A 15351-nucleotide genomic window follows, 5' to 3' on the forward strand; every position below is an offset into this window, starting at 1 on the left:
TTAAATTATATAGGAATAAGTTAAACTTTTTGATAAGAAAATCAAAATTAATTAAAACAATATAAATCTGACAGTAGACAAATCTGGAATGTTATTAATGAGATCATAGGTAAACTAAGCAAATAAATTAATAAAATTACAAATGAGGATGATATTACCATTGAATCTAAAACTGAAATTTGTAATGAATTTAATGATTGTTTTTTGTAGAATTATTCAAGAATTCTTAATAAGTGTTTATTACCTACTTACTATATTATTTAAATACAATAATATGTAAATAATAAAACAAAAATATGTCAAATAAAAATTAATTAGAAATAAAATTATTTTTTTATATATATAACCCACTCAAAAATAAGACTGAAAATAAAGATCAATCACTAAAACAATAAGAGTGTACAGCATATTATTTTATTTGTACTTATTAATTATTAATGTACCTATGCGGTATTGGCAAAATAAAAATATATTTTTAAATAAGTTTAATAATGATAATGAAATAACAAATCATTATTGTAATAGATAAGACAATGTATTGTATACCATTTGTTTAAATGTGTGTTCAGCAATCTGATAAAATATTATGTAGATAAAAAACAAAATAAATTTTTTGAATACTGCGATTCATAAAAATAAAATAAAAATTTGAAGATATGTACTAGGGGTTACTAATTATTAATAGGTACGTAAAATAACAAGATGATAAATGTAATATTTAAATGTTTTTTTTTATAATTATTTTTATACCTAGTTATTATACCTATATGTTGTCTTGACTTATGTTTCTGAAGTATGCTCTATTCTATATCCAATTTTTTCTCTTTAAGTAATAATCTAATATGTTTTCATGTTATTAATGCTGTCTATATTATATGATAATTTGTAATTAATTTAATCGTTTTGTAACTCTCTATCTCCAACACAAGTATAAGCTTACAGGAGTTAAATAAATCATGTTTTATTTAGCACATTATTGTGTAAAATATATTTGATGAATAAAAAAAAAATTGTAATAAATTATCTTACAATTACTTTTAATAAAAAATTACAAAGTAATAATTGATAACTTTCCTTTAGTGTTTAAAAATTTTATTGTAATTCCACTATTTAAATCAGGTAATAGATCATCATCATGTGGAAATTATAGATCTTTCAAATTCACAGTTTGGATTTTTAGTTAGTTTGTCAAGAACTTATGTGTTTTTTTAAACTGAATAACTTCATTTGTAGATATATTGATGCTATATATATTTATTATATTTAATAAAGTAATCGGTATATTTCTAGGCATTCAAAAAGCCTTTGAATGCGTAAATCATGAGTTATTGCTAAAAAAATTCTAGAATATTCAGGTATTGGTGAAGTTGCTAACAACCTATCTACTAAAATCTTTTTGAAGTGAAAGAACTCAAATAGTTAAAGTAAATTATGTTTATAGTAAAGCTAGAGGCATTACTTGTGGAGTTCAGCAGGGAACAGTTTTAGGTCTCCTGTTTTTTTATCTTTTTTATAAATGATATATTGAATATAAATAGACAATATTAATATAGAATTGATAAGTTTTGCTAATGGTTAGCTATAATATTATCTGAACCAATAATCGATAACTTGTAGTATGAAGCAAATACTATTTTAAATAATGTGAATATTTGGTTTTGAAAGAAAAAGTTAAATTTACTAAAATCTAAATTTATTTGTTTTATTCACCTTTTAATAATGTTTTACATGGACATAATTTGATTGTATATTTTCTATAGTATAATCATATTTTAAATAAAAGTGATCCAAAATGTGTGAAATTTGGAAAAGTAAATGAATTAAAATATTTTGGTTTTATAATAGATTATAGATTTGTATGGGATAGTCGTGTAAGTTATATCAATTGTATTTTATGAAAATTTTTCAATGTATTTAATGAAGCCAGGTATATATGTAAATTATAAGAGTTATTTATTAAATGATGATTATGTGTAAGTGTATAATATAAATTTATATGCATAATTAAATTTCAAAACTAGCTTTATGAAAGTACGTATTTGTTTCATACTTAACTATTTTTGTGATTGTGCAAGACAAATATGCAAATGCACAAGTAATAGGTAACTCGTAGTATCGAATTAAATGTATACGTTTAGTACCTAAGTGTTATACAAAATGATCGAACCACCCACCAGTCTTAGAATTTTATACGGGGGTTTCCGTTTTACCCCAAAGGTTTATAGGTTTATTAATAGTATATTAATTTTTAATATAACTTTCAGATAAACAAATTAACACATAAATACAAATAATAGTTTAGCAGTATTACATTAAATAGTAAATCACAATTTTTTATTTAATGGATTGTCGTGACGTTCCAGGTAAAAATATGAACTAAAATAGAAATTACATATTATACTGACTGTATTGTAATACAGATCTGTCGCATGTTTATATAGTATGACATTCGTTAACTTTTATAAAATCCTGACGTATTATGTTATACATTTAGAAGATTCTACACCCCAATGTGTTATATCAGCCTTATTCATAAACATACAACAGAAATTTTGCTTTCAGTAGAACAGATTTTGTAATGTTAACTACAATAAAATAACAAATTTAAATATTATCAAACTTAAAGGCTAAGTTAAGATCTAGGGCATATATATCGTAAGCTTTCATTGATATCTTAGACTATATACTACATAATGATCCAAGATTGATATTAATATATTAATTTACAGTGAGATATAATAGCTATGTAAATACACAATTTACTTTAAAATTATAATATTAATTAAACTATGAGATATTAATATGATTTACCTTGATACATCGATATCAGTACATAGGTATTTATATAATATGCATAATGTTCAAGATCGAAATTATGACAATCACTCACATTATTAGAAAAACAGAAAAATATTGATATTGATTAAGTACCTAAACTCTAATATACCCGATTAATATTATAATTTATGACATGATTTTCTTTATTTTTATTATTTCTTTTTTAATATTTAATAATATTCGATTAAGATTAAACAAATAAGACTGCATATTATGATAAAAATGTTAGTACTCATTTATTTCCAGGGCCGGATTGGGACCCAGAAATTTACCAAGCTTAATAATTTTACCGGTCCATGTATCAAGCGAGCCTGTTGGTTGAGTAATGAATTATGAAAATTTCTTGATAGGGTGCGTATGAGGTCTACAATTTTAACAATTTGGAGGGTCTTTATGAATATTCTCATTACGAATGAACCACAGAGCATTTTTAATATGTAACTGAACAGTTTCCCCATATAGGACAAGCACAAATAATTAATGGCAGTAGTAGTTGCTTGTTGTATACTAAGATTGAACGTTTTTTGTTTAGAAATGTGGCCCCCGGGTCAGCCTCTTAAAAGAGTGACGACTCCGGTATATAGCACAATCGAAATTAAAAAAAAAGTTATTTCTAGGAAATAACTAAAGGTAAAATGTGTAATAAATGCAGTAGCAAATTTTTCTGTCAAAAGTAGGTAGTACTCGGTAATGCAAATTTTTCGATATTATAGGTATAGTTATATTACATATTAATATGATAGGTACTACTGGGTACTAGGTACACATACAGAAAAAAAGTTCAATTAAAACTCCCTGCGTAGATAACAGTGAATAATTTCAATAAACATTTAATTTATCTAATCAAATAACTAAAAAAATTTTCAGAAAATACTAAGTGCCTGGTAGAAGTTACAAAAACAATTAACATTGGTTTTAAATAAAAACCAAATAAAAAAATTCCACCCGACATGCATTAAAGAGGAAGTTATAATAAGTAAACCTAATTAGACATCAATACATTTAAACACAATGATAACAAAAAAATACCTAATGTAGCAAAATAATACAAAATGACAATAAAGCTTACAGTAAAATTGTTCACACAACTTATTGTTTTCAGACTATAATTAGGCATGAAAATAAACTTATGGTCATGATTTCTATATATTATAACAAATTCGAAAAGCAACTGTAGCAGCCACTCGCTATGATCACGGTGCACTAAACCATGCAAGTATTAAAATTATAATAGTACTGAATGTTAATTAATCAAATTTAAATATTAATAAATTTAAAACCATTATATTTACCAATTGCGAAATTGTTTCAGACAGCAAGAAAATAATCTATATTTCATAAGTATTTGATTTTTTAGTATTTCTGTAATCATAGCATAGATTTAAAATAACTAATGGAAACATCGTAGTTGGTCAGTACATTTGTTGAATGCAATTAATTGCCCTATCAGTTATTAATTAAAAAATTGAAAAAAAAAAAACAAACACTTGAGCATACATGTTTTTACCTTTTTATAAGTCAAATTCACTCTAATAGTAAAATTGATTCTACTGAATACAAATTTAAAAGTCAAGAATTGTAAAACAGACAACAAAAGCAAGTACTTCTTATCTAAATAATATCATCAAAAATAAAACCATAAGTCAATATTATTTTAACTGGTTTGTGTATTTCAAAATAAGTTAGTTATAATTTAAATTTAAACATTTTAACATAATCAACAAGATAATATTATGTTTATAACATTTTAAGAACAGAATGTAAAGAATTATAAAACCAATTTAAGGTGTACATAAATTTAATAATTATTGACCTTAAAATAGTCAAATAACTTAATTTAATCAGTCTATATTTCGAATTAAGTTAAATAATAATACAATCAATTAATCCAATTCACCATTCATCCTCAGCAGCAGCAGCAGCAGCAGCAGGTTGCTATTAACAAAATTTAAATAATAAAATAACTACATATTATTAATAAAGGCCAAAATATGATTACCGAAGTCTGTCTGACATCGTTGCAAGCATTGCTACTTCCACCATAAGAATTTCCTCCATAGAAACCTCTACCATCTAAAAATGATGGCACTTCCTGTTCAGCCTAAAAACCAACAATTGTTAAAATATAAAAGAATAAAAAATATTTTTTAAGTTGACATAACCTGTTTTAGAATCCTAACAAGCTCTGATGATAAGTTATTGTCACTGCTACTGTCATAAAATGAAACAGCTCTACCAGAATTCCCCAATCTTCCTGTTCGGCCAATTCGATGCACATACTCATCAATAGAGCTGGGCATATCAAAATTTATAACACAATTAACACCTTTTATATCTGAAAAAACATTAACAATAAATTAACAAAATTAATAATAATAAAAAATGAGGATTTACAAACCTAGGCCTCTAGCAGCAACTGCAGTAGCAACCAATATTTTCATTTTATTATTTTTAAAATCTCTTAATGCTTGTTCTCTCTCTGGTTGTTCACGATCGCCGTGAATACTAGTAGTAGGATAATCTTTTTCACTTAAAAATGCAGCGATGAAGTCGGCATTTCTTTTCTGTTCTACAAAAACCATGGTTCCTTGACAATCCCCTAAAAATAATAACAATACACAATCAGAACATGCAAATAATTCAGAAACAAATTAATAACAACCTAAGGATTCCAAAACTTTAATTAGTTCTTTCTTTTTTTCGAACTTGGAGACCTCTCTTATTTCTTGTTTAACATCTTTACAAGCACCTCCAATTTCACCCACCGCGACAAACACATAGTTTGGCTTTAAATAAGCTTCAGATAACATTTGAATATCATCTGCCAACGTAGCAGAAAATAAAAGTGTTTGTCTAGTATGCTACAAATTAATAAAAATGTACATTTGTTTACAAAATATATTACTTAATAAATATTCATTATCAAAGTAAATTAATTGATGTTTAAAACCTCATAATAATTTAACTTACAATATCCACCATTGTTTCGTGGTTCAATATTTTTTCAATATCTGGTTTGAAACCCATATCCAACATTCTATCAGCTTCATCTAACACAAAGAACCTTAAAGACTTAAATGATACGTATCCTCGACCCACAAAATCATTCAAACGTCCAGGTGTTGCAACTAATATATGGATACCGTTCTATAAATTCAATCATGAATAAAATATTAACTTCACATATTAAACATAAATTTGAATAAAGATTTACAGCAAGTGTATTCCTCTGATATCCTGTTGCAGTTCCGCCATAGAGAATTGATTGTCTAATACAAGTTCCTTGCGTCAATTTATATACAACATCACGAATTTGTATGGCTAACTCTCTAGTTGGTGACATAATAACACATTGAGGTTCACAGTAATTCCGATCAAAAACTAAATCTTGTGAGTTAGAGAGTAAAGTATGCACAATTGGCAAAACAAATGCGGCCTATAAAGTATTGTTTATTAATTCATTACTTGACATTTAGTTAGTCAAGTTTAACAATACTTACAGTTTTACCAGAACCAGTTTGGGCAGTAGCCATCATGTCTCGTCCACTAATGATAATAGGAATAGCATACTTCTGAATTGGCGTAGGTGTTGTATAATTGCATTTGACCAACTTTTCTATTAATACTTCACGCAAACCTGAACTCTTAAAGGATTCAATATGTTTGGGGACAGAATCACCACTAACTTTTACTTGAATATTTTCATATTTATCGAAATTGCTTCCAACACCAATTCCATATTCATCATTTTCATCAATTTCTGGAGGTACATATGTTGGTCTAGGTTTATCAGAAACTGGTGGTTGCTGGTCATCACCAAAATCACCACCTTCCTCGTCACCATTATTTCTATCCATTCTGCTTCCTCCTCTACCTCCTCTTCCTCTACCCCGTCCACCACGGCCACGTGATCCACCATCGTTGTCACCAGGCCAATCACCACCACCACCACCACCACCACTATTACCCCAACCATCTTCACCTTGTGAATTAGAGTCAAAATCATTATTTCTATTAAAGCTTCCTCTTCCTCTACCTCCTCGGCAACCACCACGACCACGGCCTCTTTGGTTCGAAAAACCAGACTCATCATCCCAACTACCGTCAGACATTGTGATTCTAAATTAAAAATAAAAACAAGAAGAAATTTAGTTGACTTTTTGTGAAAAATATTATTTTTTACAGCAGGTTCATAATCTGTACTCTTTAGCACAATAAGTAGTATATGTGATAACAGAATTAATTGATGCATTTTTAGTACAAGAAATCAACCATTAACAACACTTGACTGGGTTTAGTAATATACTTTATATTCTACAAGTGTCAGTTTCTTTTCAGACAATGCTTAAGGTTTTTATTACATGGTTTGAAGACAATTGTGAATGTTTCTATAGAAACATGCAGCTGACTCAGTGAGGGACATTAACTTCCTAAGTATTAACAGTATTCTACAACTGTTTAAATTTTGTTAGTATTATAAACTTTCACCACATCATGCCATCATAACTGAAGGTCATAGTGGTTTAATTAATGTTTTTTACTTATTACTAAGAATTTTAACTTTTAATTTGGAGTATTAATTGTTAGTGAGTAAGGTAAGTGACACGTATATACAGAAATTAAAGGAAAGTCTCTTGATGCAGATATAATTATATCAAGTTGGATGTTAATTCAAGCTGATTAATAAGTACTAAACTATGTTAAATGTTGGGAAAGAAATATCAATATATAATAGAGCAAAAAAGTGATGTGCTATTACTGGTTTTTATTTGGATCATGTTTAATGTCCCATTTTGTGTACCATTCAGACATCAAAGTTGAGATGAGTCAGACTCAAAGTGACAGTAAGAGTTTTTAAATACAGAATTGATGACATGCTGTCATCTGTGTAATCAGAAACAATAGAATTTATGAGACAGACTAATCAGAAAGAAACAAAAAATTCAATCTTGGGTGAACACCAGTAAAAAATTCTGATTTCTAAAATTCATTTTAAACTGAATTTAAAAATGAAGATTCATAAAACTAAGATTAAAGTAATAAAAATAATGACAGGATGGATTTTTTTTTTTAATTTGAAAGTAATATTTTCATTGTAATTCTACCAAATTTCTAGTTAATATCAAGAAATGTGCAACTGCAATCTTATCTTTGATGTATGAAATTTAAATCAAAATTGAGCAAACCTTATTAATATATATTAAGTGATGAACAATAATTATTTATTTAGATAATATTTTAATATACATGAAGACATTTTAAGTACTTGAATATTTATTATAATCCAGTTATCAAGCTTTGTCCTAGTGACAGATCTGGGGGGAGGATACCATTGTACCAGGTGAGGAAACTCTTAAATATATGAAAAATTATAAGGCCATGGTATATTAAAATGTATAAGTATATTCTGTTTTAATTTTTAACTTTAAACTTTTAACTTTAATATTACATATTAATTAATTAGGAATTTAAATTATAGAGAACTATTTTTGTCTGATTTAGATATCTTTTATAGTTTATTTGTCAAACGTTTTTATTATCTTATTATATATCGTTTTTGGAGAAAAATCAATTGATGGGATTTTGAGTAAATGGTTCATCGTATTGTTGTGTAATAACAATGTATGATAATGATACGACTAACTTCAAGATGCTTATCATATCTAATAATATATCAGGTACAAATGTACCTAACAATGCCAGTTATTTCTGCTTCATATGAATGAAGCTTTAGTTAACTAAAATTAATAAAATTGTATTTACAACCTCATAAAGAGCGAGGAAGATTAATTATGAAGAAATTATTAAAGACATCTGTAAAAAAAGTTGATTTAAAAGATTCAATTTTATTTACATTAGAAATGACTATACATTAAAATAATCAATAGATTTTTAATTTTATGTTTGTATTTTGTTTTTATAATTGTAAAATTTTTTAATATGAAATTTTATGTATGTTAATTATATAACAATAAAAATATTTTAACATCAATTTCTTTATATTTCTTAATAGTTTTAAATTTACGTATCAAGGCAATCCATTTTTCTACAGGGAAGGTCCTTGTAACAGTACCTAAAAACTGTACAGTTAAGAGGATGACAGCATAGTATTTTTCAAACATTTTACATTCATAATAATGACTATAACCATATTAATTTCTTATACTACAATGAAATGACCTCTTATAAAATTTTAAATTAAGAACATTATCTGAGATATCTCTTAAGCGTTCTATTATATTTTAATTCTAAAGCGAGTTATGAATTTTGAACTATTCTAAAGAATTTTTACTCATGTTGCGCGTGGGTGAAAGAGAAAACAAATAGTGCGCTGAAATCATTTTAAAGGCACTGAATTTTTACTACCCTCGAGCATCAAATATCTCAGTTCTAACATTGATTAGATTAGATCCATAGAAGTCACAAGTACTAGCATAACAAAGTACCACTACTCATATCTATTATCTACCACCACATAAGATACTAATAGCATGAACTCTCCCACCTTATTTGATTATAGGAACAATGGCAAAAATTTTACATAACTTGTTTAGTGATGTTCGATAACTTTTTAAATATTAAAGAGTGTAAATGATATTAATATTTTATCTAATAAAATCTCAAATTGATACTTGTATTTTCATCAAAAAGTTACATAACAATTTTTTAAGAAATTTCACATTTTCACAACTATCTCAACACATTGAAATTTTTATTTTAATACAAATATTCATGAAATTTCGAACACTAATTATATATGAATAGGTATATATATACCTATTAGGTATTTAGGTATATATATATATATATATATATACCTAAACCTCTATTAAAAAAAAAAATAAAAACATAAATGAGTCCCAAAATATTAATAACCACCATGTCATATTTAAATTAAATTAGTAATATTCATATAAAAAATGTTTTCAGATTTTTTTTGAAAATACTGGCACAATTTAAGACTGAAATGACTAGACAAATAAAAACAATTCACAGGTTGGATAGGTTTCCAAATCGGAATCAAGGGTTAAATAAATGATTTGATATACATTTTTTAACACAGAACCAAATTGTCAGATTTTAACTAAAAATAAAATTTTAGATTAATACAAATAATAATTATTAAATAGTTACTGCACATTTAATTGAATTAAGTTTTTAACTAATTATAATAAAAACAAATTTTATTGTATGAATCATATTTAAAATAATTGCTTATAAAAATGTTGTGTATATAATAAATTAAAAATGACCTAAAACAAATTGAAAGTTAATAAGGTAAGACATTAAAAATGACTTTAACAAAAATATAAAAATTTCTTGAATAATCTATCCCAATTCAAAACACCAAAATTTATTTTTACCCACAAATTTCTATTATTCACCATAAACTATAAAATGTTTCATATAATAATTTATTTATAGCTATATTTTATTAACTATATTAATAAATATATATTTTGTTTTTGCTCAATAAGCGAAATTACCATTTCTCCAAGTCACTTTTTTCAAATTAAGAGGAATAAAAAGAAATAAACAAAAATGAAGAGTAGAAGGACTGAATGTCCACCATACTTAAAAATTGATAGGATTCAACACATAATTATGTATTTTTAAGTATTCAGCAAATTTTACATTTCAAGGCATAGTAAAGAAATTTTTTAGTATTATTCTTATCTCAATTGAGTTGGAAAAACGTATATATAGTGAAACATCGATAACTTGATTCAGTTGGGAACGAAAATAAAATTTGAGTTATTGAAAATTCGACTTATAGAGGTTTAAGTTATCGATGTTCCACTGTATATGTATGTATATATTTATAGATTACCTGTGGAGATATTTAATATCAAAATTATGAATAACTCTAGTACCTAATACATCACAGCTTTTAATGGATTCTTACCATATATTAATAATTATACCTGAATAACTAACTATTCTCAAACTTGTATTGACCATATATTCGTTAATAATATTGATACAAATAAAATAACTTCATATATATGTGATATGCCAGATCACTACGCAACAGCTATAGTATTTCCACTTTTTAATATTATTAAGTATTAATCATTTAGATTTATTAATTAAAACTGAAAACTTGCATTCTTGTTTTAATTCTTCAAATGTAGAAATTGATATTTATTATTTTTAATTGCTAAATGGAAGAATTTATCAAGTATTCATCCATCCCTAATGATAAAATTAAACCAAACAAATTGTAAAATCTAAAAGCAATTACACCTGGCATTATTACTTCTATTAGAAATAGAGAAAACAATTTTTCCTAGCTGGGACATAAGCCCTAAGATTTGAAATTTAAATTATATAGGAATAAGTTAAACTTTTTAATAAGAAAATCAAAATTAATTAAAACAATATAAATCTGACAGTAGACAAATCTGGAATGTTATTAATGAGATCATAGGTAAACTAAGCAAATAAATTAATAAAATTACAAATGAGGATGATATTACCATTGAATCTAAAACTGAAATTTGTAATGAATTTAATGATTTTTTTTTTGTAAACGTAAGAAATAATTTAGAAATAGGACATATATTTTGATATAACTAATTTCAATGATAAAAATTAAAGCCATGACAGTATTTATCTTAATCCAATTAGTAGTGAAGATATTAGTGAATTTATTGATAATATTAAAAATTATAATTCTATTTAGGAATATAGTTTAACAAATTACATTCTCATAAAAATATTCATAGTATAGAATCTATACCATTGTCGTTAATTTTTAATGTCTTAATTAATTTGGTCACTTTTTTCAAATTAAGAGGAATAAAAAGAAATAAACAAAAATGAAGAGTAGAAGGACTGAATGTCCACCATACTTAAAAATTGATAGGATTCAATACATAATTATGTATTTTTAAGTATTCAGCAAATTTTACATTTCAAGGCATAGTAAAGAAATTTTTTATTTCATTTAGAGCATTTTGTTAAAAAATTGTAGGTTAACAAGGCCATGGTAAGTTGAGTACAATTTTATCAACAGAATTAAAAATTAAGATATAAATCACTAACTGAAAGAAAGAAAGTTATTTAATTTTAATTTCATATAATGAAATACTGTTTGTCTCCTAAGAATTATTCAAGAATTCTTAATAAGTGTTTATTACCTACTTACTATATTATTTAAATACAATAATATGTAAATAATAAAACAAAAATATGTCAAATAAAAATTAATTAGAAATAAAATTATTTTTTTATATATATAACCCACTCAAAAATAAGACTGAAAATAAAGATCAATCACTAAAACAATAAGAGTGTACAGCATATTATTTTATTTGTACTTATTAATTATTAATGTACCTATGCGGTATTGGCAAAATAAAAATATATTTTTAAATAAGTTTAATAATGATAATGAAATAACAAATCATTATTGTAATAGATAAGACAATGTATTGTATACCATTTGTTTAAATGTGTGTTCAGCAATCTGATAAAATATTATGTAGATAAAAAACAAAATAAATTTTTTGAATACTGCGATTCATAAAAATAAAATAAAAATTTGAAGATATGTACTAGGGGTTACTAATTATTAATAGGTACGTAAAATAACAAGATGATAAATGTAATATTTAAATGTTTTTTTTTATAATTATTTTTATACCTAGTTATTATACCTATATGTTGTCTTGACTTATGTTTCTGAAGTATGCTCTATTCTATATCCAATTTTTTCTCTTTAAGTAATAATCTAATATGTTTCATGTTATTAATGCTGTCTATATTATATGATAATTTATAATTAAATTAATCGTTTTGTAACTCTCTATCCCCAACACAAGTATAAGCTTACAGGAGTTAAATAAATCATGTTTTATTTAGCACATTATTGTGTAAAATATATTTGATGAATAAAAAAAAAATTGTAATAAATTATTTTACAATTACTTTTAATAAAAAATAACAAATTATTGATAAAATTGTATTATTAGTACAGTTTAATTTAACAATTATTATTATTTAAATTAAATTTGATTATTTTTAATTTTTATTCAATACACGATTAAATAGGGAAAACGTTCGATTATAAACATTTTGAATGGTATTAATGTTTTTTTATTTAGCATAAAAGTGGGTTGTTACTTTTTTAAAAAAGGTATTTAATTTTTGAAAGCATTGAGCTCATTTCGCTGGAGCCATATTAGTCATTATGTGCAATGCCAAAACGCAACAAAAACACGCGATACAAAAAATCGAAATTTTTAAGTTAATTATATTACTATTTGTAAAATTAATAAAATGGTTAGTATTTTAAATTACAATCAAATGGCCTACTTTAAATGCGAAAAAATAAATTTACCAATAAAGTTACGTAATAAAAACCGATCGGCGATAATATTCAACGCGGTTGGTATTAATACTATTATTACTACAATAAAAAAAATACGTGATAAAATATTCAACAAGAATGTCCATTCCCAACTTAAAATGATTCGAGTAACCACAAAACATGAAACGATGAAACTTCATACTCTCGCCACGTGATTTTTGAGCATAGTCCCATGCCAAAGTGTGGTTTCCGAAAACGTGGTTTGATTCGGCGGACTTATCGCGACGCAACAATAATAAACGAATACAACCAAGAGAATAATAATAACGATATAAAAAGAATATCCTGAACAATACTTACGTTTTTAGATGAACGGCAAACAAGAGCAAAAATAAAATGTACCGTTCAAGTTCGCAGCTCGTGTACAACGTGGGAGCGGTGTGCGAGACGAATTAACCGGACAAGAAAGGGTGCGTACCCGCGAAAGAGCCAAAACGAAATAACGGCCACGGACTGCGGAGCGTTTTGTACCGTTGTCGTCAGTTGTCAACTTACATTTCTCGGTACGCGGGCGGGAGACGGTGGTGCGTCGACGCGACGCGACACGCCGGCACGGGGCGCGCTTGTCCAGCCAGATCATGGAAAAGAAACCGTCGAAAGTTTTCGAGAACAACGATACGGGCCTATACAGTCTGCCGCCGGTCGTATTTTTCTACGCGAAGACGACAAGAAGACGTGCCGAATTACGGAAATTATCGGTCAGTCGGTGGGCGAGCGGGCGGGTGAGGGTACGGGCGACGATGACTGCAGCGCGTCGGCCGTCGTCGTCGGTGTCAAAACGTCGTGCCGACGGACATTTTTTTTCGCTGGAGCGCTCGACAAGATTAAACGGCTCGGACGGCGAACGTGTTTTAAAAGTATGAACACGCCGCGCCATTATGTCATATTAACGTATTATCGTGCACTAAATGGCATGCGGTTCAACCGCACCAAGTCGAATGCACAATACTACGAGCAAAGCTATTTTCCGGGGGGATAAAAGTTTGCCCAAAGCCTCAAACGTTTTTATTCTGAATATCTTGAGCAACCACATCACCGACGGCGTAATATTATTACGACGACTGTTTTTATTGAATTCCCATCGGACAGTGTTAGAAGATTATTACGAATGGTTTTGTTTTTTTTCTTTGCAGCGATACTTCCGTAGTTGTGCCCCGTGCCACGATCGATAAATTTACCATTTAAAATGACGTTTACTACGTGTACAACACCCGACAGATTCATAATATTTTTTCAAAAATGCGATAGCGCATTAACGTATATTACTTAAAATTTCCTTATAAGTTGCTCTTGCAATCATACTGCAATTAAAAAATAAATAATTTTTGACATAATATATTGTGCATAATTTGTTTTTAGATTATTATTGACAGATAGCAAATAGGTTGACGTTCACGTAATCAAATTACGTTAGCAATTCAGGAAAATTGATAAGAATTTTTTTTTGAAATTTGAAATTAAAAATGTAAAGTGACATTTAAAAAAAGTAAAAACTTAAAAATTATTGGTAATGAAAAAAAAATATATTATTTGTTTTGTGATCATGTAATAGCATGTTTTGCAATGACTTGAAATTTACTTGAAAACAAAAATATTTCTAAATACATCGAACATTTTTGAGAAACCTAATGCTTATTTTTAAAAGAACTCTAACACTTAAATTGTTTTATATTCGCATGACTTAGATAGTTCCGAAGTACTAATACACAATATTATATTATACGAGTATTTATCCATTTTTAATAATAATAATATAATATAATAAATAATAACAATGCCAATAATGGTAACGTGTAAGTCTATTATTTATAATATATTATATAATAATATATGTCGTGTATATTATATTAATATTATACCTATAATATTTATATATATATTTTTTATTCATATACGTGTGTATATCTATTATAGCGTAAGTAGCGGTACAAGTATAAATGTATAATATGTGTGTACAGTTTACTGTAGTAATAAGTAATACTACTAGTATTAGCATATTGTAAATATTATAAATGTTAAACAATAAAATGTGTTTGTACTTTGTACTAATCGAATATTAGACATACATTTTGCTATTAATATTTTTAATGTAATTTATAGCTTTTAAAGAAATATAATATAATTTACTTACAACTTAG

The 15351-nt window shown here is 26.5% G+C and overlaps 1 protein-coding gene across 1 annotated transcript; it reads right to left on the bottom strand.

Moving 5' to 3' along the window:
- Positions 1 to 4612: 4612 nt before the first annotated feature.
- On the bottom strand, positions 4613 to 13704 carry LOC113559640 (ATP-dependent RNA helicase vasa-like). Its single transcript, XM_026965391.1, has 9 exons — positions 13514 to 13704; positions 6339 to 6957; positions 6053 to 6274; positions 5809 to 5985; positions 5501 to 5699; positions 5237 to 5437; positions 5001 to 5173; positions 4838 to 4939; positions 4613 to 4773 (listed from the first exon to the last, which is right to left on the bottom strand). Exons 2-9 carry the CDS (start codon positions 6948 to 6950, stop codon positions 4732 to 4734), a joined length of 1728 nt encoding a protein of 575 aa, XP_026821192.1. The 5' UTR covers positions 6951 to 6957; positions 13514 to 13704; the 3' UTR covers positions 4613 to 4731.
- Positions 13705 to 15351: the final 1647 nt, after the last annotated feature.

This window comes from Rhopalosiphum maidis, chromosome 3 (assembly GCF_003676215.2).
Source record: "Rhopalosiphum maidis isolate BTI-1 chromosome 3, ASM367621v3, whole genome shotgun sequence".
NCBI lineage: Eukaryota > Metazoa > Arthropoda > Insecta > Hemiptera > Aphididae > Rhopalosiphum > Rhopalosiphum maidis.

Excerpts from the sequence above, each read along its gene's own strand:
- LOC113559640 (XM_026965391.1), bottom strand. The coding sequence starts at position 6,950 with ATGTCTGACGGTAGTTGGGATGATGAGTCTGGTTTTTCGAACCAAAGA. Across the intron at positions 5,438-5,500 it reads TAAAGTTTTGGAATCCTTAG|GGGATTGTCAAGGAACCATG; the intron begins GTTGTTATTAAT and ends TATTATTTTTAG. Across the intron at positions 4,774-4,837 it reads ACGATGTCAGACAGACTTCG|CAACCTGCTGCTGCTGCTGC; the intron begins GTAATCATATTT and ends TTTTGTTAATAG.